Here is a 26,280-nt window from a genome sequence, read left to right as displayed (position 1 = left end):
AGCAATTGGTTCATGTCCGTCATCAGTTACGTGGTTCAGCAGCCATATGTTTTATTAACATAAAAATTTTCAAAAATCATCTTCTCAGAAATGGCTGAACAGATCGAGGCGAGACTTCACACGCATGATCGCCTATCCATCAGGAACAAAAAATGATCCACCTCTGATGTCATTGGTCACATGGTTTGGCAGTTGTGTTTTTTTTTTTTTTTGAAGAATAAACCTTTGAAATCTTCTCCAGAACAGCTTTACAGATTGAGGGGAAACTTCACCCACATGTTCCCCAAGCCTTGGGGATGCCAGGGTGTTCACAAATTATTATGTCATGGTCTGGCAGCCATATTGGATTGAAGGAACATCTTAAAAAAACTATTTCTCTTGAACCGCTTCATCAATCGACGTTAAACTTCACAGTTATGATCTCGTCATCATGGGGAATATATGTTTTAAATTTCAACCTGATCGGATGCATGGTTCTGGCAGCCAGAAATGCTTAACATTTTGAATTTGGGTTCCCTTCTAGTTTGTCCTTTATGACTGTTGGATTTTTCTAAACTCCATAAAAGACATGGGGATGAACCTAAAACAATACACCACCTGCGCATGTGCACATGATTACATCCTCCTTCCTATGGTGTCGACGGACACATGAGCCTTTTAAAAACTTCCCCATTTTGCAGAAAATGCATTCCAACACTGATTGAAATCGTAAATATGGAAGATTAATGAAGAATGTACTTTGAAACCCCGAAAAAGCTCTACATTGCAAATCCAACACTATTCGCATCTAAAGAATGGTTACGGATACCTTAAACCATGCCAATAATTTCATCACCAAAATGTTATTTTTAAGGCTCTCGATCCACAATTAATCTATTTCTTATTCAATGTAATTTTTAAGCACGCACTGTCAAAGTATTTCTCATTGTATGTGCATTGCATATATGACAAACTCATTATTATCATTGTTATCCAGCCAACACTATTGATCGCTAAAGTGTCAACATGGAATATTTATGTAATTTGCAATGATAACTTCTCCCCGAGCATGAGATATTTGACCGACAAGGGAGCCTGGCATTGGATGCCACTTCAGTAAAAAGTTACGATAGATGGAGGAGCCCTTACTTGGCTCAGATGCCACCGTTTTGAGACACTGAAAATAAACTAACGAAATAGGATAACATTACTTTGATCTGCAATACATCTTTTTGAGACACTATCAACGACATACATAAATATCTGGAAAATTTCTGTCATATGTTGCAGAGAAAGTCAGCTAAAATTAGCCTTCCTAAACTGGATCAATCTAAACTTACTGTTGTCAAACTTACTCTGAGTAGAAGCTTATCTCTAACAATATTAAACTTCGACCTCAACCTGTTCTTCCTTTGTGTAAATGTGGAGCTGACTTGCAATTATTACCGACTTCCATGCTCTCATCAATTTTTTGATACCAGTTAAATGCTTATTGTATCATTGCTTTGTTAGTGTTTGTTTGTTTTGATAGTTCTGCAGATGTTGAATGTTTTTTGTTTGTTTTTTAAGGATAGGTACGTATGAATGTCGTCCTCCAATTTGTGTGCAGAGGCAATCAATATTCACCTTTCCATTCTCTTGCTTGCATTCACCAGCTGCTAGTAGCCGCCCATCGACGGTGGCGAACACACCGGCACACAGCGTGTTGTCGTTGCCCTCCCAGCCGCAAACCCCTACACCTAGTCCTATCGTCTCACCACCCATACCACACCCCTTCCACCCGTTGGAAGTCGATGCACAGGTGATTCTTTTTTCTTCTTCTTCTTCTTTTGTTACTTGACAATGCAATTTATTTACACATGTGTATGTGTATGCATACATGTTAAATGGTAGAGGACACATCCAAAAAAATGCCAACTTTAAGAGCACGACAACAGAAATGGAGACTTGCTTGATTACACTGAACAACAAAAATTTTTTACTGGAGATGTGTAAAGTGATTTAGACTAATTTGGGTACGCTGATTTCAAAAATCATAACCGTTTTGCTGTATCACGTCAGGATTTAGCAGTAACAGAAATATTCCCATTGCCTAGAAGTCAGGATTTCAATGAAATTTACAAAAATTCATTTATTCATTTATTTCATCATGAATGCTTCAAAATTATAGAAATTACAGAAAAACTCCACTAGAATGTAATTAAAAATGCTTTAGGCATTTGGCTTTGCGTTTGTGCTGCTCTGTGTCAGTTTCACGATGCAGGAACCAGCAGAAATCGCCCATCATGTTCGGGTTGTGCCGCCCTTGGTAACGCGTCTCCATGAGTGAAATCTCTTGGTGGAATCGCTCGCCGTTCTCGTCCGAGACTGCTCCCAAGTTGTCAGGGAAGAAGTTCAGGTGCTGGTGTAGGAAATGGATTTTCAGGGACATCCTGGAGCCAAGTTTCCTGAAGGACTCCAGCAGCTGCTGCACTATTTCTTCATAGTTGTCCGCGCACTCGTTCCCCAAGAAGTTGTCCGTCACAGCTTTGAAGCTCCTCCACGCTGCCAGCTCTTTGGGGTTTAGAGTTGTCGGAAAAGTTTCGTCCTTCATAATCTGTCGGATTTGCGGTCCAACAAAGACACCAGCCTTGATCTTGGCCTCCGACAAGGTGTTGCCAAACTTTTCCTTGAGGTATAAAAACCCACGCCCATTCAGATCCATTGCCCGTACAAAACTTTTCATCAAGCCGAGCTTTATGTGGAGTGGTGGAAGGAAAACCTTGGCTGGGTCGACAAGGGCGACATGCTTCACGTTGTGTCGACCAGGTACATGCTCTTTTCGCTCTTCCCAATCTTTCTTCGTCCAGTGATTCTTGTCGTCTCTGCTATCCCAGAGACAAAGGAAGCACATGTATTTCGTGTAGCCTGACTGCAGCCCTAACAACAGCGCCACCACTTTCAAGTCTCCGCAGATGTGCCAGTTGAAGTCATTGTACTTGATGGAATCAAGCAGCTGCCGCATAGTCTCATAGGTCTCTGTCATGCCGAACGCGTGAGCCAGTGGGACTGATGGTTTCTCGTTGCCATTGTGGAGCAAAACAGCCTTCAAGCTGTTCTTCCCCGAGTCGATGAAGAGGCGCCAGTCTGCAGGATCGTGATCACACCCAAGTTCTTTCAACAGACCGTTGATGTCACTGCAGAATGTCATTGTGTCTTCCATCTCAAAGAACTCAGCCATGTCTCTGTGACGTGCTCTGAACAAGGATATCTTGGTGTTAGGTTCAAGTAGATTCCACTGCTGCAGCCTTAATCCAAGCAGCTCTGCCTTCGCCTTTGACAGCGAGAGATCTCTTACAAGATCATTTAAGTCTCCCTGGTTCAGAAGGTGTGATTCTTGAGTGTCGGGTTCAAAAGGTTCATCATCACCATCCTCTTCACCACTGCTTACAGCTATGTTCTGATCAGCTGGAGGTGTTGGAACGGGGTTCTCGTCATCATGAGGCACAGGTTTACGAGCAGAGATGCAGTCAGCGTACTCGATGTGACCTTTATTCTTCTTGTTGAAGCCGGCGATGCTTGTGCAGCAGAAATAACAATCATCATGATGATTCTGCGGCTCACGCCATATTATGGGCACCGCAAATGGCATGCTCGCGCGCTTGCCCACCAACCACTGAGTCAAGGTTGTGTGACAGCTTGTGCAGCAGATGTGTGGTGCCCAGCTCTGTTCTTGGTCACCCACCTTACACCCGAAGTAGTGAAAGTAGGCGGCCTTCATTTTCACTGCTGTAGATATACTTCGCTGTTGATCTTTTTTGGTATACCGACCACAGACATAACAGAAGTTGTCAGGATGATTGGTACAGGAACGCCTACTCATCTTTATCTGAAAGAAAGAAATATAACACAAGTTAACAACAATTGTACGAAATAGACATGTTAAAGACATATGTAAATTTCATTGAAATCCTGACTTCTAGGCAATGGGAATATTTCTGTTCCTGAAAATCCTGACGTGATACAGCAAAACGGTTATGATTTTTGAAATCAGCGTACCCAAATTAGTCTTAATCACTTTACACATCTCCAGTAAAAAAATTTTTTTGAAATTTGTTGTTCAGTGTTATCAGTTGTACTGTTTTTGGTGAAAGGAATCACCTTCTTTTGATTTCAGTTTTGTGCATATATATATATATATATATATATATATATATATATATATATATATATATATATATATATATATATATATATATATATATATATATATATATATATATATATGTATATATGTATATATATGTATATTAATACAGAAGGCTGAACTCTTGGGAGGAGTGAAATGACAGAGGGCTTGAAGACTGATAGAGATCAAAGAAGAAGAGGGCATGCAAATCTACAGACGCATTGTAGATGTCAAATGAAGTTGAAGTGAAGGGGGAGGATGAGAAGTCGACAAGCAAGGGGTGATTATGGACAGCATTTTAAAGATGAGAGAGGAGATCATGAGACAGCAGACACGAATAATTGTTTCCACAGATGAGAGAATGTCGGGATGAAGGAATGGAGGTGAGCGTCAACCTTATATTTGAGTTAGGTGGTGATGTCTGCTGGAAGAATATGTATGATTTTGTGGGGGTGGATTGGTGAGCTGAGGTGAATGAAGGGAAGGGAAGAGAAGATGGGTGAAGGGATGGAGCTCTGCTTGAAGTGGCGATAGAAACCTGAGATTCCACCAACCTTCCTGCAGTGGGCAAGAAGCAGACCCTGGGACTTGGCTTCCTGTCAGGAGATGCCAACGATATGAAAAAGGCTGAGACTGAGCTGCCCCCAGAGCAGCAAGCTGGGAGGAATTATGCTTTCCCAGAGTCGGGAGCCATACTCCTTTAAATTGTGGATGAATGGCTTGTGTACCGTAATGAGCTCTCCATCGCTCAGAATGGATTTTGTTCTGTACAGGAAAGGATACCAAGTCATTTTCCCACCTTGGAGGCCAGTTTGGAAATATGGTCTGCCCAAGACAGGTTATGTCAGATATAGTGAGGCATGAGAACTCCAGTGACTGCATCTCTTCCAGCTGTTGGCCAGACAAGTAAGCTGGTGTGCTTGACAGCTGATACTTATTGAGGAGCAGAATGAAAACTTGTAACTTCCCTGTTTTGAAAGACCTGTTCTGGGTAGCTAACCTCAACAACTTGCATTTGCCATATCTGCAGACATGGATTCTGTGGTCACCTTCCTCTCAGAAGTGTGCTGTACTATTCTGCACTTGCTGAAGTCATCAGCAAAATGTAGAGTATTTCCCACAGATACCAAGAGGCCAGTTTTGTCAACCAAGCACAAGGTTTGTTCCAAAATGGCACATTATGCTGCACCTTTAAGAGGAACATTGAGACAGTTTGCCATCAGGAAGGGCCTATTGTTTCTACTCACAGCCAAAATCCAGTAACCATTCAAAGAAGGCTCTCTGAATACCATTGGCAGACGGCTTTGAAAATAAAGCTGGGTACCAGATAGTATCGAACGCTTGAGAAATTTCCAGAGAAAATCATAGACCTCTCAAGGTTTAGAGCATTGATACATTGTTTTGTTCAGCATTCACAAAGACCTTCAAAAACCTTTCAAATTAGTTTTTCATTTTCACCGACACTTGAATACCCTCAAATATGACCCATTATTTTGGTGGTGATCACGTTGTGACACATAATCAGACAGACTGACAAAACATGCAAAAATTATCATGGAGTATGGTAATACTCCATATATGGGGATGGCATGTGAAAAAAACCCAAAGTCGCCCTATCCAAACTGAGCTGTTGGGATTTTAAATGTAACTTGAGCCGGTCTATTGGCCGGTCCGATCAACCTGCTGCAACTACGAGGTCGGCCCATTGGCCTCCTCCCCTCACGAGGCTCCCTCGCTAAGAGAATCTGGTAAGCAGGATCAACATCAGGAAAATGAGCCACATGTCCATACAGTCACAGTTGACGCTCACAGACTGTACAGGTGACAAATCTCATCGGAGTCTCTCTCAGCAACCGCTCATTGGACACAAAGTCTGACCAGCGATAGCCAAGGATTCTCCAAAGGGTCTGATATGCCATGCACATTCGCTCAAAACTCATGTTCACGATGGTAGAGGCCTCGTCTATGACAAGCTCGAGTTGTGAGCTGTTGATGCACCAAGGAGACTTTCCACCTTTGGTTGACTGGTATTTGTGGCTCTGCGGGCAACTTTGACGTGTGGAAGTCTCTACACCAATGATTCACACCGCTGGCTCCTCTTATCCGATTCATCAGTTTATCAACACTCCATTTATCAGATTCAGCCATCATTGATGAATGGTTATAAGGAAATAGATGGTAAATTCAAATAAAGAAACAGCACAGGTTCAAATTACACCCCTACCCACCTTCTATTCGGGTTTGAGATAACTTTGGCTGAATTTCTGCCTCATCTGCTGCATAGAGTGCTTTATGTGCCCTGCTTGTAGTGACAGTGCCGTGCGGACTGTAAATAGAATATCACAGTGATGTTCATTTTGACAGCTGTCTTTGTGTGCTTTCCCCTTGCTGAAAAACACGCTTAAATATCATTCACATTTTGTGTTCATTTTCTTCCGTTTAATATTACTTGTTTATTTTTCATAGCTTCGTTTACCCAGCCTTTACAATGAAAATGGACCTGCTGTAATGAGTTTGTCCATTTCCTTCCAAATTCCTTTTAAATCTAGCATTTTTGATTATCAGCTGTTTATATAAGTTGACGCACAATGCCAAGGCCCACCCACAGGACAGGGCAAGCTTAACGATGAACGGTGATAAATGTCACCTTTATTTTAAAAATATGATTTATATCTTTTTTGAAACGATGAGTGGTTGGAAATGTGACACTAAGAGTTGGGTGTTTGTGCAGGGAAAGTTGGCAGAACTACAAAATTTAAATGTCAGTTGGTTGAGAAAGGCCTTCAATAATTTACCATTGTCAGACTCCTGCTTTGAAAAACTTATTTGATGTATTTAGAAGAAAGAGTTGGTTAACTAGCACATGTAAGACTTTTATTTTGTCAAATACACCCTTGAATATCAGTCATTTTCATTTGGGGCAGAAAGGGGAGGGGGCGGAGGGGAGGGGTGACTCCTCCAAAAAAGCCTATTATAGTCTTGAAAACCTGCCATTTTATTCTTTCTTAGCTCTATGAACTCTGAGATGAAATAAGCAACATGTCCAATGTCCATGGTAGAATGTCTGGCATGGAAGCCAAAATTATGTTTGGTAGTTAGGAGAGTTGGAGAAGAGATGATGCTTGAGGTCTGCATTAATGACAGGTTCCATGTCTTTATTAATGATGAGAAGAAGGTTGACCGGTCTGTCGTTCAGTGGGTCAGACTTGAACCCTTCTTGTGAATATTGATGATGTTGGCAACCTGCCAGATGACGATGGGCAACGATCTGAGAAAGATCTGGTGAAGAGCAAGGAAGGAGGAGAGGAAAGGGTAGGCTATATCCTTTCCTCTCCTCCTTCGGAGGATTATGTTGCCTATACCATTTGGTCCAGTTGCATAAGAAGTATCAAAGTTTAATGGGAACTTTTCAACTGCACTGGGTGAAAGTTTTGTCATGATGGAAAGGCCTGGATTGGGGACTTGGGCCTTTTGAATAAAGCGAGTATTAAGATCTTTTTGAAGTTTACAATTGATGTACATGGATTGTGTTGCTTTTTTAGACGGAGAGCAATCACGACACAGCCCTGACACTGGCATGTGCCGGGGGACATGAAGAACTGGTTACGGTGTTGTTGGCTCGTGGAGCTAACATTGAACACCGTGACAAGAAAGGTAACATAACGTTTTTACCATTGACTGATGCGATGTTTCTATGTCGTCATATATTCTCATATTTTTTTTCCTCTGGATATCAACCATGTGTTGTGCAGGGTTCACTCCACTGATCCTCGCCGCCACAGCTGGTCATGTCGGTGTCGTGGAAATTTTGTTGGACCATGGTGCTGACATTGAGGCGCAGTCAGAGAGGACCAAGGACACACCACTTTCACTCGCCTGCTCAGGTGGCCGACAAGAGGTGTGTCATGTAAACTGGGACTCCACTGTTGCTTCTTTTTTCAATCTTATTTATTTGTCTTTATTTGTTTCTTTTTGTGTTTCAGACTAAGGAAAACAACATTTTGTACATAGTTTGCACAAGGTATAGAACTGCACCAGTTGTGGAAAATAGTGTTGAAGAAAGATGGAATACTTTACTCGCAGGTTATTAATGTTGAGCAACCCCCTTCCTGAAAAATTGATCTTCATCAAAACACTTGTTGATAGATACTTTTCTTGGATCAGGGAAAGACCATGCATTTTATTCCCCCCCCCCCCAAAAAAAAAAATCTGATTTATTTATTTTTCTTTCGGTGGACTTTGCCATGCAGCAAAAGGTTGGATACGATGAGATGTCATGGGAGATTTTTCACTTCTTCTCCTTACAAGTTATTTTTAAGTCATACATGTCTTAAAGTAATAAATGCAACATTGTGAATTTCCCAGTAATTTCTGTAGAGCCATTTATGTGTTGCCTTTGGGGTCTTTGATTCGCTGTGACATGGATGTTTACTTCATCAGTGTTTCAATCAATTTTGGACTTCTAAAGGCAAGATACAGCACTCTCGACAAAATACCTTCCCCACCCCCCAAAATCCATGGAAACTCAACCAGGTTACATTCACTGCTTTTGTATGTACTTTTTCTTTAAAAGATGTGAGGTGAAAATTTAATGATTTTGAAATAATTATCAGTGATAGAAGTTTTGGTTTTGTTTCCACATAAATTATCACCTGTAAAATTGAGAACTGTTGCAAGAAACTGTTTCAAAATCAAATAAGTGTTTGCTGCTGGAGACTTTGAGAGCGTGAGATTATCTTTAATTATTTGCACTTCCCATTCTGGATATGAGCGTGTTGGATGTTGGCTCATGTGATCCTCCTTGCAGCTCATCAACATCAAACCTAATTTCTCCGGACCAGATACGTCCTGTCTTTCTGTTATCGTTTCATCCCCGTGTTGTTTGTGTTTTCGTCCAATTTTCCGTGTTTTACTCGACATTGATGTGGTGTACATTAAATCCTCGCTTAACATAGTTATGTTCTTGAAAAGTGCGACTTCAACTGAAACAACTTTCAGAAAAACCAATTTCTCCATAAGAATTTATGTAAATATGGGGGGGCATTAGGTTCCAGGGGAAATCTTTTTTTTATCGTCAGGCAAAGGAAATTATTTATATATAGAGTGAGTTTTAAATAATTTTAACAAACAATCGAACATCATCATCTGTAGTTGCTTCAGATCTTCATTGGTTCGATCATCTTCCACCTCCATCAAAACCCGCTCTATTGGCCAAGCCGAGGATAACTTTCTTCATAACAGCGACAACATCTTTAAGTCCTTTCAAGGCATTGACATATTCAGGCCACAATTTCCTCCACACACCATTCATGCACACCTAAGTAACTTCAGCCCAGGACCCACTGATGTTATCATTGCACTTGAGGATGTTTCCATCAGTTTAACATGTAAGCATGTGGCAGCTCGTCAGGTGGATCACTACTTGTCAAACACCTGAGATCGTAAGAGTGACGCAACCACTGATGTTATTGATGCACAGCTAAGGCCTAGATACTGTGTGTACTCTGGGTGGGCTTGTTTGTACACCAGTATATACGGTATGGCCTATACTGGTATTTACAGTACGATTCAGACTGTAGCTTTATTAAAATAAAGAAACCCATTAGTTTGGTCCTAAATTAAAGGTAAAATGACTTTATAACGGAACGGTGAACGACTTTAAACGGGTATGTTCTCGAATAGATTAGGGATGTAGTAACGAAACAATGTTAACTGGGGCGATGTTAAGCTCGGACTTACTGTATTGTCAAATTATTGTGCCTGCCTGTGAGTGTCTGCCCTACTCTCCAAGACCTCAGCTCGGGGGTGCGCAAGCCTCTGCTCTGATGCTGCGTGTTGCATTTCGCTTTCTTTATTCTGTGTTTTTCCAGGTTTCCAGTTTTTTTCCACTTGTATGATTGAGAGCTTGTGGCTGTGTCCATAGTTTTCACCCTCTGTCTTCCCTGAGCCCTCATTCTTCCCCATGTCCCTTTTTTCTCTGAGTCTCACTCTGTTTTGTCCCTCAACCCTGCTGTGTTGGTGTCCCCCACACTCTTTCTACTGTTCTTTTCATTCTGTTGCGTTCTGATCCGCTTTGTGTTCTCGCTCCTCCACGAGCCTTGACATTGTGTAAAAAAATTTTTTTTTCGTGGTTGATCATTTCATATTAGAAATAGGGTGTGCTTCTAAGAAAATCAAAGCTGGGGCTTTTTCGCTGGTGAATCATATGATTTTGAATTGGTAGGTGGTGGAGCTGCTGATCACACGTGGCGCCAACAAGGAACACCGTAATGTTTCTGACTACACCCCGCTGAGCCTTGCTGCATCTGGTGGCTACGTCAACATCATAAAGATTCTGCTCACTGCTGGTGCAGAGATCAACTCAAGGTGCACCTCCATGGTCTTTAACTTAGTCATGATCCTTGTCCTTGTTCCAGCTTGCTATATTGTATATGTCCCAGTAGTGGAATTTAAACTCTAACAATTGCTCCTCAAATGTGATTTTAACATTGCTTCCTCACCACCATCAATGCATTTTTTTTTTCCTCTTGCTTATTCCTTTTCTCCTTCCTTCACCAAAGGACGGGCAGTAAACTTGGCATCTCTCCATTGATGCTGGCTGCCATGAATGGGCACACCGCGGCTGTCCGTCTGCTGCTTGACATGGGTTCGGACATCAATGCACAGATTGAGACCAATCGTAACACGGCATTAACACTTGCCTGCTTTCAGGGCCGACACGAGGTTGTGAGTCTTCTGGTAGAACGACGTGCCAATGTGGAGCATCGTGCCAAGGTGACACCTCTGCATATTATTGCAAGTGCCAAAAACTCATGCCAAATGTCTGGTTATTGGCCTTATCTATCAGAAAATGCAATGAATGCCTTTTCTCTCTTTAATATAAGACGGGATTAACTCCACTGATGGAGGCTGCATCTGGAGGCTATGCGGAGGTTGGTCGTGTCCTGCTGGATAAAGGAGCCGATGTGAACGCTTCCCCGGTACCATCCTCTCGTGACACAGCACTCACAATTGCTGCAGACAAAGGACACTTCAAGTTTTGTGAGCTAGTTATTTCCAGGTGAGGGTTGCTTCTTCTTCCTTTCGTAATCATCACTGTTTGCATTGTTGTGCTTTGAAATATTTCAAAACTAAAGAAAAAAGCCATTGCTTTAAGGCTTCTTTTTTTGTATACATAGTCGAGGCTCATGGAAGAGTTAGTACACTGAACGGCAAAGACGCACACAAAAGGAGCAGTTGAAAGAGGGGGGGGGGGAACACCATCAGCAGAGTTGAAGGCCAAGATAGAGGGAGACTTGGACAAGAAATGGGGATGGCAGGAGAGGATCCATGGGTGTGGACAAGATGGATACAGAAGGAAACTCCAAGGAGGGGAAACTGGAAATTTGGAAGGGGGGAGGGATTTGGGTGGGGTTAACGAGGGTAGAAAGATCATGGTTTTGCATTGGAGGCAATCTGAGATGGTGGTGAACAGCTGTCTTGAATACATGGAGGGCTGAATGAGATTGAAGAGGATCTGGAAGTTGGTTCTGCAGGTGGGGGGAAAAGAGGAACAAATGAGTGGAGGTGAGCAGTGATCCTGCATATAGGTAGTTTCACCAGAAGCGGGTTAACGGTGCACCGTGTGAGCCCTGCAGAAACTTGGGGTGGGGGGAGGGACAAAGTATGTAAAGAGAGAGAGGATACAAGACCAGAAAGTGGGTGAGAGAAGACAGAGAGACCACCGACCTGTCTGCGATGGTGAAGTGATACTCAGCTTCATCGTGGGAGATTGCAATAATCTTGAAGTCCTTGGTTTCAATGGTGTCAAGATGAGCAAGATGTGAGGCAGAGAACCCAGCCCAGATGAGAGACCAGTACTCCAAGTTGCAAATGAAGGCCTTGTAGATGGATATGAGTTCAGGTAACCTGGTATTGACTTAATAGTTAGGGCGGTGGACTTGGAATCCTAAGATCCTGAGTTCAAATCCTGCTCGGCTGTTGAATTAATACCAGGTGGGGTTGACTGCCTGTCATCCTTCCAAGGTCGGCAAAATGAGTGCCAGCTTGCTGGTATAATGTGTCAGAGTGGCGACCCGTCCAGGATTGTGCCCAATTGCCAAGGAGACTGCTTAGGCAGCATCAATGCTCTGCAGAGAGTATGGTCCCGATGGATGAATGAGCTTAGGTGTGCCAAGAAAGGACTTTGTACGATAGAGGATGACCAGTCAGCGGCTGGCTTTGGAGGCCAAGTGTGAAATGTGGTTGGTCCAAGAAAGATCATTGCTAATATTAGTGAGACCCAGGATTTTAATGACTGAACTTCATCAAGAGGATTGTTAAGAAAGTATATCAGAGGGTTTGCCAGAAGTTCCTTTCGAAGAGAGATAGTGAGAGTTTAAGATTTGTCAGGATTGAAAGACATTTTCCAAGTGTTTGACCAGATTGTGATTTTTTTTTATTTTTCAAGGTCTGAAGAGAGGGAAGAGGTGGCAGCCTGCCTGTCTGAAGGATGAGGGATGTCACGGCAGAGGGTAGAGTCGTCAGCAAATCGATAGAGGATTTTCCAGACAGTCAGAGAGATCTTTGATGAAGATCAGGAATAGGATGAGGCCGAGAACACAGCCTTGGGGCACACCATCCTTGACAGGGAGAGGAAATTAAAGGATTCCGTTGCAAGCCACACGGTGGCTACGAGAGTGGAGGACATCAGTAACTCAAGAGTGGAGTGGCCTTGGATGACATAGGAAGAGAGTTAGGCGAGTAAGGCAGGATGCCAGACTGTATCAAAAGCACGAGATGTGTCCAGAGAGACAGCCCTGATCTCATGTTCTGACATTGAGTTGTTGGGTGAGTAGAAGCAGCACATCCAAGGTGGAGTAATCTGGTCCAAAACCAACATGGTGATCTGAGATGAGGTTGTTGGAGAAAAGGAAGGATTTCATATCAACTGTGATGAAGGATTCTATGACCTTGCTGATGGACTAATTAAGGGGATCAGTTTTTGCACCCAATTTCCAAGCAGTTGGTGGCCATCTTGATGTATTGTTGAAAGTTTTTGTTCTTTTTCTTCTCTTTTTGACAATTGAACCATTATCGATGTGTCTTGAAATAAATTAAGAATCCTTCTTTTGGGAAAATGAACCCAATTTCAAATGCTTTGTTGATAAAAATTATTAATTGCCACTTCAAGGTAACAAAAGCTTTCAATTCTGTAATTGCTTTCCACATTTATCTCTTGGATGCATACCGAGAGACTTTATATTTGAAAATTGCTGACTTATTCCAAAACACCATCCTCGTATTCATACGTTCCTGCTTTCTTTTTCTTTTTTGTGTTCCAAATTTGTAAACTTGATGCCACCCATATGGTCTTAGAGTTTTTTTCCAAAGGATGAAAATCACAAAGCAACAAATCTGTACCTGTGTGTGCGATGATTTATGACTTCTCGAAACATCTCTGCTCGAGTTGTCGTCACATTTGCGATGAGAGGTTGAAAATTATTTTGCAGTAAACGCATTCCCTCTGTCCACAGTCATCTATTTATTGCTTGTCTCACCTCATTGCATAACGAGTAGGCACGGTACTGCTGTGCGTTCATGGGTTTCCTAGATTCAAGAGATTCCACGTGCACTAAACTGTTAAAATCCCAAAAACTCTTATGCTATCCAGATGATGTCTGAACCTTGGAAAAAAAGTTTTTGTTTTTTATTTTTTGTTTGTTTTTTTTGTTCTGGGGGTCAAGACTGTCTCTACTCTATGCTGTCTCGCTTTGGCTCTGGCATGAACTAATGGACCCAGGTGTCATCACTTGAATCTCTGGTAGAGTACAAGAGCTCCATTGCATTGGCCACATAAGTTGCCTTTTGATCAAATGTGTGAGGCCTCTTGGTGCCCAACTTGCACCGATTTTCAACTGAAATTTGCACCGATTTCAACCTTGCGAGATTTCAACTGGAAATGAATGATCGCTTCCACAGTTGCAATACTGACATAAAATTTCAGCATCTTCAATTAAAAAAAAAGTCCATTTGAAACTTAAGAAGCCGTTGTTTTATTCACAACAATAGTATCTAGTTCCCTGGGAAACAAATGCAAAACTTAAAATGCTACATATTTTGTTAGGTTGATGTGCTGTTACATGTTGGGTCTTTTTTTTGTGTGTGTGTTGTGACAGAGGTGCGTACATTGATGTCCGTAACAAGAAGGGGAACACACCGCTTTGGCTTGCAGCTAATGGTGGCCATCTTGATGTCGTTCAATTGCTGGTTAGCTCTGGTGCTGATATGGATGCAGCTGACAACCGAAAGATCACACCCCTCATGTCTGCCTTTCGTAAGGTGAGGACGTGATGCTGAGTACTCCCTTGCCTAAAAAGTCGCTTTGCATTACGGTCGTTTTTGCAACAGTTGTATGTGCATAACTCCTAGAAAATTTCTCCATTGTTTGCATCCTTCATCTTCACTCTTATATTGATCTTTTCCCTTAACTTTTCATTGGGGTTAATGTCTGAGATTTTAGGAGGCTCGGATATCATTTTCAACACTTGTTGCTCTTGCTGTTCCAGGTATCTCAAGTTTATGCTATCTGTGTGTTTGAATTTTTATCATGTTAAGAAACATGCCCCTCACCCACAAGTCTCCTCACTTACAGTATTCTGTTTCTTTGTTTGTCTGTCTGTATTTCTGTCTGTGAGCAGGATATCTCAAAAAGTTATGGATGGATTCAGCCAAAAAAATCTTGGCGGACAGGTTGGGTGTTTGACAAGGACGAATTGATTCGATTTTAGTGAAGATCCGGATCTGGATAGGAGAAATGTTTTCAGTGATTCTTCATCATTGAGATATTCTTCATCTAAAACTGTATATCGCATGATATTACAAAACGTTGTGGACGAGTTCTTACAAAACTTGGTGGATGAGTTAGGTAGTTGACAAGAACGAGCTGATTCTATTTTGGTTAAGGTCGAGATGCAGATCCAGCTTATCAGTGGGATGCAAAATGTAAACTGTTCAGCCTGGCAGTGGTGTGCGCTCTACCGATTGCCCTTCTAGTTTTTGAGGTGCCACGTTCCCCATCAGGCCAGCTTCTCGGTCGTCTTTTCCCCGTTTCCTTTGCTATGGTAACATTTGATGTGGAATTGAAATTGGTGCCAAGCTGAGTGCTGGTTTGAAAATAGTCAGTCTTGTACTTCCAAAAAATCAGTCTTTTCTTAGTTGTCTCTTCTTTGTTGTCTCATCTTTCTGCCTCAACCACTTTTGTTTGTGAAGTCATGAGTTTATTGTTGTTTGTTTATTCATTGTGGTCTGCCCTCAGTTACATGAAACATTGACCTACCTTGCTATTTCCCTCACTGAATACCCTTCTTGATGCAGTGTAATGATTGCTTTCATGATCATCAATCAGGTTTTTTTTCTTCCATCGTTGGATCCATTGTAGCTCTGTAATGAAAAAAAAAACAAACAAACATTAAACTCCATTGCAAACTCGATAAAAGTGTCATAAAATGTTTTGGAAGATTTTTTTTTTTGTATACATACTCGAGGTTCGTGGAAGAGCTAGCTCGTACTGGTACACTGAACGGATAAGGACACGACAGGCAGGACAAAGGAGCAGTAGAGAGAGAGGGGTGGAAATACCAACAGCATAGTTGAAAGCCAGGATAGAGGCAGCTTGGACAAACAATGGATGTGGGGAGGAATGAGGGGATACATGCGGTAGACAAGATAGAGACAGAAGGGAACTCTCATGAGCAAAAACTGGAAATGTGGAAGAAGGAGGGATTGGAGTGGGTGGGGGTGGTGGTGGGGGGTGGGGGTTAACGAGGGTAGAAAATATCATGGTTTTGAATTGGGGATGATCTAAGATGGTCGTGAACAGCTGTCTTGATGACCTGGAGGGAAGGAAATTGAGGAGAATGTGGAAGTTGGTTCCACGGGTGGGGAAAAAAGAACCAGTGAATGGAGGTGAGTAGTGATCCTGGATTTAGGTCGTTTCACCAGAAGTGGGTTGATGGTGTACCATATGTGCCCTGCAGAAACTTGGGGGGACAAAGCACGGAAAGAGCACAGGGTGCAAGACCAGAAAGAACCCGGTAGAAGACAGAGAGACCACCGACCTGTTTGCGGTGAAGTGATAGTCTCATAGTCTCAGCTTCATCGCGGGAGATTCCAATCATCTTGAAGGCCTTGGTTTCCAAGGCCTCAAGCAGGCAAAGGTGTGAGGCAGTGGAGCTATCCCAGAAGGGGAAGCAGTATTCCATCAAACTGCAGATGAAAGCCTTGGTGGTGGATAGGAGTTCAGGTGTGCCCAGGAAGGACTTTGTACGACAGAGGATGCCCAATCAGCACCTGGCTTTAGAAGCCAACTTTGAAATGTGGTTTGGCCAAGAACGATCATGGCTGATTGTGAGACCCAAGAGTTTGGATGACTGAACTTCCTCAAGATGATTGTTAAGAAAGTAGATCGGAGTGTTTGCCAGATGGTCCCTTTGGAGAGAAATAGTGAGAGTGTGAGATTTGTCAGAATTGAAAGACATATTCCAAGTGTTTGACCAGCTTGTGATTTTGTCATAGTCTGAAGAGAGGGAAGAGGCTGCAGCATGCCTGCCTGAAGGATGAGCGATGTCGCTGCAGAGGGTGGAGTCATAAGCAAATAGAGAAAGGGGATTTTCCAGAGTCAGAGATCATTTATGAACATCAGGAATAGGACTGTGCCCAGAATACTGCCTTCGGCTTTATCGGGAGAGGAGATGAAAGGATTCTGTTGAGAGCCACATCTTGACTTCGAGAATAGAGGAATTCAGTAAGCCATTTGTGGAGTTGACCTTGGATGCCATAGGCAAACAGTTTGGAGAGCAAGGCAGGATGTCAGACTGTATCAAATGCACCATATATATCCAGAGAGCCAGCCCTGATCTCATGTCTGACATTGAGGGCCTCCATCCATTGTTGGGTGAGTAGAAGCAGCTTGTGCAAGGTGTAGTGATCTGAGATGAGGTTGTTGGAGAAAAGGAAGGCTTTCATATCAACTGGAATGATGTTTCGATTGAATTTGAAAAAAAATAGCAACACAAAAATTTCTAAAGTTTTGAGATGGAATGCCTCCACATGAGCAGTTGTGATGAAAACGTGGGTAATAATTCAATAATGTGCCATGCTCTTAAAACAATGTCAGTACTGCCAAAGCAGTTTCTTCATGAGGGATTCAATCCTGAACCGGTCACTACTCTGATACAGGACGTGAGGGCAGGAATTTGAAATTTGTTCATGATGCCAATGATAGCTCACCTACTTTTCACGAAGGATACCGTGGGATCTATAACATCCAACAACTAATGCTGGCAGACTGGACGTCAACTTAACGTACATTTAAGGGACAGCACACACATTGATGAATCGCTCTGCTTGTGAACCACCGGGATGATGGTTTACTGCTGTGCCGCGATTCAAACCCTGGCTAGACAGCTCAAAGGTGAATATGCGTACCTCTAGGCCATCGTGCCAGCCCTTGGGTAGTAAGAAAAGGAAAATGTTTATAAAACTCATCCTGTCACAAGTCATGTTAGAATAGTCGATGAACTTTCATCTAGTCACACACACACACCATTAATTAATGTTTAATTGCCCCTTCTTTTTCGAATTTCATTAATATTTTCCCATGTTGTCATCATTTTGACATCCGTGTTTGTGTGTTAATAGGTGCTAACCTTTGTCTCTTTTATTTCCAGGGTCATGTGAAGGTGGTGCGTTACCTTGTGAAAGAGGTCAATCAGTTTCCATCCGACTCGGAGTGTATGCGGTACATAGCCACCATTACAGACAAGGTGGGTACATTATGCCTTGAATTTTTGCTGCTGACATAAACAGGTGGGTAAGAGGAGGGTAAGTGCATTGCATGACTTGCAAGTCAAGGTATGCAGGTCATGGATAATTTGTGGAGATAGACCCCTTACAAATCCCCCTCCACTCATTCACTCTCATTCGACGTTGTCATTTATTTTCCATTTACTACTCAAAACCTCTTTTAAATGACAGTTTAAAATGTTTAGTTCCCCACCCCCGACTGTCCTCAAATGCCTCTTCCCATCTCACAGACCAATCTTGCATATACCGTAATGTTCATACAGTACTGCTGCTTTTTTGTGCTTTTAACCACCTTTGCTCTGCACTAGTCACATTGCTGTCTTCATTTTGTGCAACTTTGGATCCAAAAACGAAACCTGGTTTGCTGCAAGTTAACCCGATATGGGCGTCACTGCCCATATCGCCACCCCTCCTCCCCCACTCCCCCCTCCTTTCTCTGTCCTGCTTCCCCGACCCATATCCTGTAATTCTCTCAACTTCAACTCCTTCTCCTCCTCTCTGAAAAGGATGAACCTCCAATGTTTGAGGTCTTTGTTCCAACCTCACAGTAGATTATTTAAAAGTTGCAGCTGTTGCTCATCCAAGCATTGTTTTTACACATATGTCCATGACTCCCCTGATTCCCCAGGCTCGTCTTTTTTTTCTTTCTTTCTTCTGCTTCGATATCCTGACCCATGCCTTGACCGAGCAGATCTTTATAGCCCTTTAACCTCAATACAATTCTCTCAACATAATTTGCATTTTTGAAAAATGACTATCTGGTCACAACTAAATTGCACAGACCTCTGGGAACACCAACCGCTGCTCTTCATCTGTCATCACCTCTCGATCTCTTGTTATCACCAACTCACTCCCTTCTCTCTTTTTACCCTCACCTCTTCCAGCCTGCCCCTCCACAAATTTCACCACACCCCGATACTCTTTTGACCCCCCCCCCTCCCCAATACCCTTCTCCATCCCCCCTTCCAATCCATCACCTTGTGGTGGTTTGACATTCATGAACTTGATCCAAAAACCATCAATGGTTACATCTTGCCACTTCAAAAGCATTTCTTTCAACTCGTCATAATAGGCAGATGCAACATCTGACAGCCTGGAATGCACATCCAGAACTTTGCCAGTTAACCAAGCACTGTGTGAGGTGACCCATCCTGCTCTGTCTGTCCCACCTTTATTATACAAGAAAAACCCTCAAACCTCAGAAGGTAGCTGTCCAACTCATCCTTTCCCACTGTAAAGGCTGGCACCTTTGGAGATCTTGCTTGCAGAGTTATTTGCTTTCTCTGGATGAACTACTTGAGCACTCTGTAACTCTGGATGCCTCAACTCCACTTTCGTCTCGAACCTTCTCGTCTCCCTTTCAATGTCCAATCTTATCTTTTCAGCCTCGAGCCTTTATCTTCCCTTTCAGCGTTGAGCCTTTATCTTCCCTTTCAGCGTTGAGCATTTATCTTCCCTTTCAGCGTTGAGCCTTTATCTTCCCTTTCAGCGTTGAGCCTTTATCTTCCCTTTCAGCGTTGAGCCTTTATCTTCCCTTTCAGCGTTGAGCATTTATCTTCCCTTTCAGTGTTGAGCCTTTATCTTCCCTTTCAGCGTTGAGCCTTTATCTTCCCTTTCAGCGTTGAGCATTTATCTTCCCTTTCAGTGTTGAGCCTTTATCTTCCCTTTCAGCCTCAATCATTCTGTCTTCCCTTTCAGCGTTGAGCCTTTATCTTCCCTTTCAGCCTCAATCATTTTATCTTCCCTTTCAGCCTCGAGTTTTTTCGCCTTCACCTCTCTTTCAATCTCGAGTCTTTTATCTTCCCTACACCCTCGAGCCTTTTGGTTTCCCTTTCACCCCCTACCCATTTCTCCTCCCTTTCTCATGTTTCCCTTTCACCCACCCTTTCTCAGAGCCTTTGCTCCATCTTTAGAACCTTCTGTTCAGCTGCAAACTGCCACAACTTGTTTCCCTCAACCTAAATTTCTTCCAGTCTCAGGCAATCTCTCCATCCTCAACTCAGATTACACTTCCCACAGACACTTGGATGGTGGTCAATCCTTCACCTCACAAGCACTCATAATAGTACAATCCTGTTAGCTTTGCTCTCCAATGCGTTGGTTGCTCACCCCACCTTCCGCGGGCAGTCTCACGATTACCATGGCGCAGTCACCAGCTGCCAGAACCAGCTCATGGCTTCATCCCTCTTTATTCACCGGTATGGACCAAACCCGTGGCCTCGCTCAAGATGGCACCACAGCCTCCTCCACAAGAATTATCTTCTTTTCCTCTCCTCTTGACACTCGAGGATGAACTATCCCAGCCTTCTAGATGTGCCCGATGAACCACCGGCCAAGGAAAGAAGCAATGGTCCCCACTATCCAGAGGCATTCTCACCACATCCACGTCTGCTTCATGTCATGCACTATTCACCAGTGGACAATCAATCCTGATAGAGTCCCCAATACGTCATGAAAATGTGATGGTTCTTTGACCACAACAGTAGGTGTAAGTCTTCCAACTGTGAGTTTATTTGGCAAACCAAACACGGCACAACACAAACAGCAACTTGAGACCCCTCTATCCTTGTCTCATTCTCATTCATACCTCCACGATAGAAACTTATTGAAAGTTCTTCTTTCCACAAGCCATGAGTGTTTTCCTGGCACTTTGAAGCCCGGTCGTAACAGGAACCTTCTCACACCTCATCAATCACCCCATACTGGTCAAAGGCTAACCTCAAAATTATAACCTGTTCCCCTTCAACACAGATCTTTTCAAATCCCCTTTGTACATCTACTGTGTGTGTGTGTGTGTGTGTGTGTGTGTGTGTGTGTGTGTGTGTGTGCGTGTGCGTGTGCGTGTGCGTGTGCGTGTGCGTGTGCGTGTGCGTGTGCGTGTGCGTGTGCGTGTGCGTGTGCGTGTGCGTGTGCGTGTGCGTGTCTCTCTCGGTGTCGGCATCTCAATAATTGTGGTTTCAGAATATGGAATAGAATCCTTCCAGGGCTAAGTTGTGAAGTTGTGTTCTCAGGGTTTTTTTTTCTGAGGGCTCTTTTCAGGATCGTCACTGAGCTCCGGACAGTCTCCAACTTTAGTTAGTTTGTGGTCATGTTCCCAGGGATAGTTTTTAGGATCTTTGTGAGGTTCTTCTTTATCATTTCCATTGCTCCAGTTGTCACTGGTACAATTTTGGCATTCTTCAGCTTCCAGGATCTTTTAACTTCATTCTTGAGGTCTTGATATTTCGTCATTTTCTTGATTTCTTTGTTATTTAGCCCAAAATCATTGGGTATTGAATTGTCAGTTAGCAATGTCTTATTTTCCTTTTTGTATCCGAGTACTATGTCTGGTCGCAGTGCTTTGTTTTCTATGTTCACGCTTAATGGGATCATCGGGTCGTACGTGAGCATTATGTCCTTGGTTTCAATGATTGCTTTTGTTTTGTGTTTCCATGAGTTTTGTGGAACTGGGATATTGAAATTTCTGCAGATGTACCAGCGGATTACTCCACATACCTTGTTGTGCCTTTGTGTGTACAGCTGTTCTCACATGAGCTTTTTACATCCCGATAGGAGGTGGCTCATGCTTTCTGTTTCTACCTTGCAAAATCTACACTTGTCCAATTGGCTCAGTCCTGCCATTTTTTTTTTTTTTTAAAGCCATTTGTGATCTGTCCCTGGTCTTGGGCATTTATAAAGATTTGTTCTCTGTCCCAAATGAGCTGATCTCTTCTTAGCCATTCCAGTGATCCTTCTTTGTCTATCCCCAATTTGTCCAACTCTTCTTTTCTTCTTCTTCTCATTTTTTAAGTTTTTAAATGTTTTAATATATATTTTCCTGCTCTTTTGTCTTTCTCCCATTTGTCACTATATATCTGTTGATATTTCGTTTTGTATTTTTTGCAAGTCTTTTTTGCAATTGTTGGGGCTGTATTTGTTTCTGTTTCGGTTTGGTGTATGACATCTTATATTCGCACCTGTTTTTGGAAGTTTTGTGGAAGGCGAGTGAGAGATGCCTTTTCTGGTTTGTTGTGTTCATGCTTGGACGCATTGTATTTGGTTGTCTGTTGAACTTTTCATGGACTCTGCTAATCCTACATTCGTCGCTCTGTGCACTTGATTGATCCCATCAGGCCACCACCTCCTCCTTTCCTCGGCAGGTACATTCTCGGAATGCATTGATTTTTGTAGAACATTTTGTAGATTGTGAGGCGTTTCCTTGTTCTGATATCTAGTTTTCTTATTTTTGCTTTTGGCCAGTTTACTATTCTGCAGCTATATTGGAACACTGGTACTGCTAGTTGGTTTATGGCTTTGATTTTGTTCCTTTGGGTAAGTGCATTGCTTTGATCCTTCCTTTGATCTCCTTTGATCCTTTCTTTGATCCTTCCTTTGATCTCCTTTGATCCTTTCTTTGATTTTGTTTGACATATTTGGTGGCCCTCTTCTTCTCAGAGTTATTTGTATGATGCTTTGTTGTCTAGTTCCAGTATTGTTGTATATTTGTCAATTTTTATGTTTGTTTTTGTTGGTCTACCTTGCACAGATGTACACTTGGCACACTTATCTTGGCCAAATTCCATTTGAATGTTGTCAGCACCATTTCACTAATATCAGTTCTGCCAATTTTTTGTCATCGTGATCCCAGGAGACCATTGTGTGCAGTAGACGTGTCACCTTTCTTCGCTCTCTGGACATTCTTCTGTTGGATGTTGGGGTGTATCCGTGTCCTTGCTCATTAATGAGGTTGCTCGGTAGATCTAGGGCCAGAAATAATAAGAGGGGTGAATGGCTGTCTCCTTGGAAGATCTCACAAAGTATCTTCACCCCTGGTATTTGGATCTTTCAATCCGAGTGCTGTCATATCAATGTGGTATTCCAAAGCTCCATTGCTTTCTCAATCAGTTTGATTATTTGGGGATTGATCTTGTACAATTGCATGCATTTTATCATTCATGAATGTGGGACACGGTCAAAAGCTTTTTTTGTTGTCTAACCATGCTGTGGTTAATTTGCTTCTTTTCTTATTTCAATTTTTAAGTGGCCTCAATGGCCTCAAGAAGTAAGTGTGGTCTATTGTTGTGTGTGTGTGTGTGTGTGTGTGTGTGTGTGTGTGTGTGTGTGTGTGTGTGTGTGTGTGTGTGTGTGTGTGTGTGTGTGTGTGTGTGTGTTACATTTATGGAGAAGGGAGAAACCGTTTAAAGCTATAGACACGATGTAAGTTTGTGTACCTACAAACTTCTTCCCTGTTTTAATTGTGTTTCGGGGAAGGCATCGTTAAATATTACTCACAAAGGATATTGTTCTTGTCGAGATTAATTAGGTTAAGGCCGTCTTGTTTTTATTTTTTGTTTTTTTTTGTTCCTCTATATAACCGTGTGTGGTCAGGCAGCGTTCGGTCGACATGTCATGTTCCACTCAACAACAGAGGAGATATCATCATTATTCTGTGCAACTGTCCATCAGGACAGGGATTTGTTGGTGGGAGATGGGGATTTGTTGGATGCCGAGGCTGGGATAGATGAAACCCCTTTGGCTCTGTGCCGCATGCGTGCTCCTGACTCTGCTTGAAGTCACTGACTCCCCTTTGCACTCTTGCCCATGCTATCTGACCCACTGTCTGGCTCCCACTCTTATTCTGGTGAAAACGAGGCAGCACCGTGCATGTGCTGATCATGCTTCGTGCCCCCAGAATTCTCCAACTCATGCCTTTCCCTCTGCCTGGTTCTTGTGTTGTGTTGTGTCTTACAGGGAAGGTAGGTTGTCCTCTTGTGTGTATCATATCTTGTGCAATGTGTGTTTGTCTTTTAAGGAACAGCTTGCCTCATGTTGCTGCATTTCTCTCACGTAAGTGATTCAGTTCATGTAGGATCTCTGCAGGGTTAAATTTATTATAATCCTGCGATATCAGACTGATGAGAATCATTCTGCATCGGCTTATGAGCAACAGTATTAGTTGGGCTATCTTTCCATCTCTGGTGTAGAGTGGACGGTGAACGCATGGTTGTGGTTACTTCTTGCTGGGAGGCTGGTGTGTGTGCACTGTGCGTGTGTTTGTGTCCTCGCGCATTTGTGCGTTTGTTCGTATATGCACACACTTGCTTTTCATTTTGTACCAGGATCATTTACAGCCGATAATATACAATATGCAGAATTTGTTAGCTCCGCCACCGAAAGGTGAAGGAGGTTATGTTTTCACCCCTTTCTGTCTGTCTGTTTGTCTGTGTACAGGATATCTCAAAAAGTTTTGGACTGATCCGGAGAAAATTTTGTGGGCAGGTTGGGTGTGTGACAAGGACGAACTGATTAGATATTGGTGAAGATCCCGATCCTGATCCGACTACTAGAATTTTTAAGTGATTCTTCACCATTGAGAGAGGGCTAAAAAAAAACTATGTATAGCACGATATCTCAAAAAGCTGTGGACGAATTCGGATGAAACTTGGTGGACAGGTTGGGTGTGTGACGAGGAAGATTTGATTCAATTTTGGTGAAGATGCAAATCTGGATCTGGATACGAGACATTTAATTTCCAAAGTGATTCTTCACCATTGAGAGATGGAACCAAAAACGATGTAGTTCTGTATAGTATGATATTTCAAAAATTTATTGGGCCTGGTATGTTCTCATGGATCAGGCATTACGTGGAGGAGGTATGCACTCCACCAGGTGCCCTTCTAGTTACTGAATGTTACAGAAGTCCCCATACAATCCCGAACATGCTTTTATGTGTTTTTGTCATTTGTGAAAATTATGCCACAACCTCCTATTTATGTCATTGTGGGAGGCTCTCGGCTGATATTTTTTTGTCTGAAGTAATCAGTACATTTGCAAATGAAATTACAGTATTTTGTTTGTTATTGATGAAATCATCTTATTTGGAAAATTAATATTATAATGTTTTCATAAGTATGATCAGAGTGCTTTGAAGGGGAATTCTATGGTTGCAATTGCTGAACATTGCTTCAAATCTGGTTTGTCTGCTGTGTGTTGGTGTTTAGGAACTCCTGAAAAAATGTCACCAATGCATGGAAATCATTGTACATGCCAAGGACAGGCAAGCAGCAGAAGCAAACAAGAATGCTAGTATCCTTCTGGAGGAACTGGATCTCGAGCGGGTATGTTGTGCTTTTGTTTGTTTCGTTTCTTTCTGGGCAACAATTACTCTTCCTCTCACCTACATATTGTTGCGAATTCGCGCCCGCCGGCGTGCGATCGGCCACGTAACTAGAATCGCGACCGCGTCACCCACCGGACGGATAATTCAGTCGTGACCCTCCTGGGACTACCGCCAGAAACCAGTCACGGGTGGGGGTTTAACCCCACCACCACCCACCACCCAGTCCACAGTCCACCCGCGCGAGACAGGGTAAATCGCCGAAAGTCGATATACCTATGGTACTCGCACGGGTAATCTGCCGAGGGATGGGACCACGCCACAGGCTGACTCCGGACACGAACCGCTTAAGCGGTTCGCTCCGAATTACAGGGATAACCGAGCGGAGTTATCGACGGCCTTGACGGTTCCGATTAATTACCGGGATGTTGAAACCCACTACGAATCCCTTACGTTATGCAGGATGGAGAATCAATTAAAAGAAGGAGACGAAGCAAAGCGGGAACAATTGGACAAGCACATTTATTCCGCACCACACGGCAGCACGGAAGGCACGTATAATACAGTAATACACCAAAAGCAATACACAGGAATACAATAAAACCAAAGAAACACACGTATGCAGTGGTAAAGAAACAAAAGCAATGCACGAACGCAGATCTACTACCGAATAGGACTTACACATGGCAACACTTACACAGTTTTACTTCACAGACTGGCGCCACCCACAGACATTTACACAAAAACCCCAAAAGAAAAGGAGTCGCGACTTCCCTGGGCGCGTCATCCAGCCTTGTCGACCGCAGCCTCGAGTCCCTCTGGCGTGGTGCACCGAGCTCGTGCCGCGCGTAGCTCGCGTCGTTCGCCCGACAGCTCGGACGGGGTTTTGGGTGAACTGGACCGGGTTTCGCCGCTATCTCGGTGCGGACGGGGTGGGGAATGGCAGGCGCTCCGTCCAGGGACTGCACCGACTGGCTTGAGAAGCCCCGTGCTCAACCGAACCACCAACAGAACGGACGATACACACACAGTACGATCCTTGCTCCGACAGTCTCGAGCCTCTCCTAGTTTCGAGCTTCTCCCAGGGCGATCCGATACACACACCCCAAGAGCAAGGACTCTCCACCCCTCGCCAAGCGACCGAACAAGAGCCCAACTCGAACCGGGACAAGGGGACAACCAACCAACACGA

General features: G+C 43.1%; 1 protein-coding gene across 6 annotated transcripts in view; it reads left to right on the top strand.

Annotated features, from left to right (window-relative positions):
- The window catches only part of LOC147017934 (ankyrin repeat domain-containing protein 17-like), a 208,348-nt gene that overhangs the window by 140,080 nt on the left and 41,988 nt on the right, over nt 1–26,280 (top strand). For all 6 annotated transcript variants that reach the window (XM_085897031.1, XM_085897030.1, XM_085897029.1 and 3 more), the window contains 9 exons: nt 1,635–1,780; nt 7,690–7,801; nt 7,900–8,045; nt 10,371–10,513; nt 10,708–10,921; nt 11,032–11,207; nt 14,305–14,467; nt 17,857–17,952; nt 24,973–25,089. In XM_085897031.1, coding sequence (XP_085753157.1) covers nt 1,635–1,780; nt 7,690–7,801; nt 7,900–8,045; nt 10,371–10,513; nt 10,708–10,921; nt 11,032–11,207; nt 14,305–14,467; nt 17,857–17,952; nt 24,973–25,089 — 1,313 coding nt within the window. The remainder of the gene's footprint in view (nt 1–1,634; nt 1,781–7,689; nt 7,802–7,899; nt 8,046–10,370; nt 10,514–10,707; nt 10,922–11,031; nt 11,208–14,304; nt 14,468–17,856; nt 17,953–24,972; nt 25,090–26,280) is intronic.

The sequence above is a fragment of the Eptatretus burgeri genome, chromosome 10 (assembly GCF_056783735.1).
Source record: "Eptatretus burgeri isolate ZD-2024b chromosome 10, Ebu_testis_v1, whole genome shotgun sequence".
NCBI classification, from domain to species: domain Eukaryota; kingdom Metazoa; phylum Chordata; class Myxini; order Myxiniformes; family Myxinidae; genus Eptatretus; species Eptatretus burgeri.
This window is presented reverse-complemented; position numbering and strand designations above follow the sequence as displayed.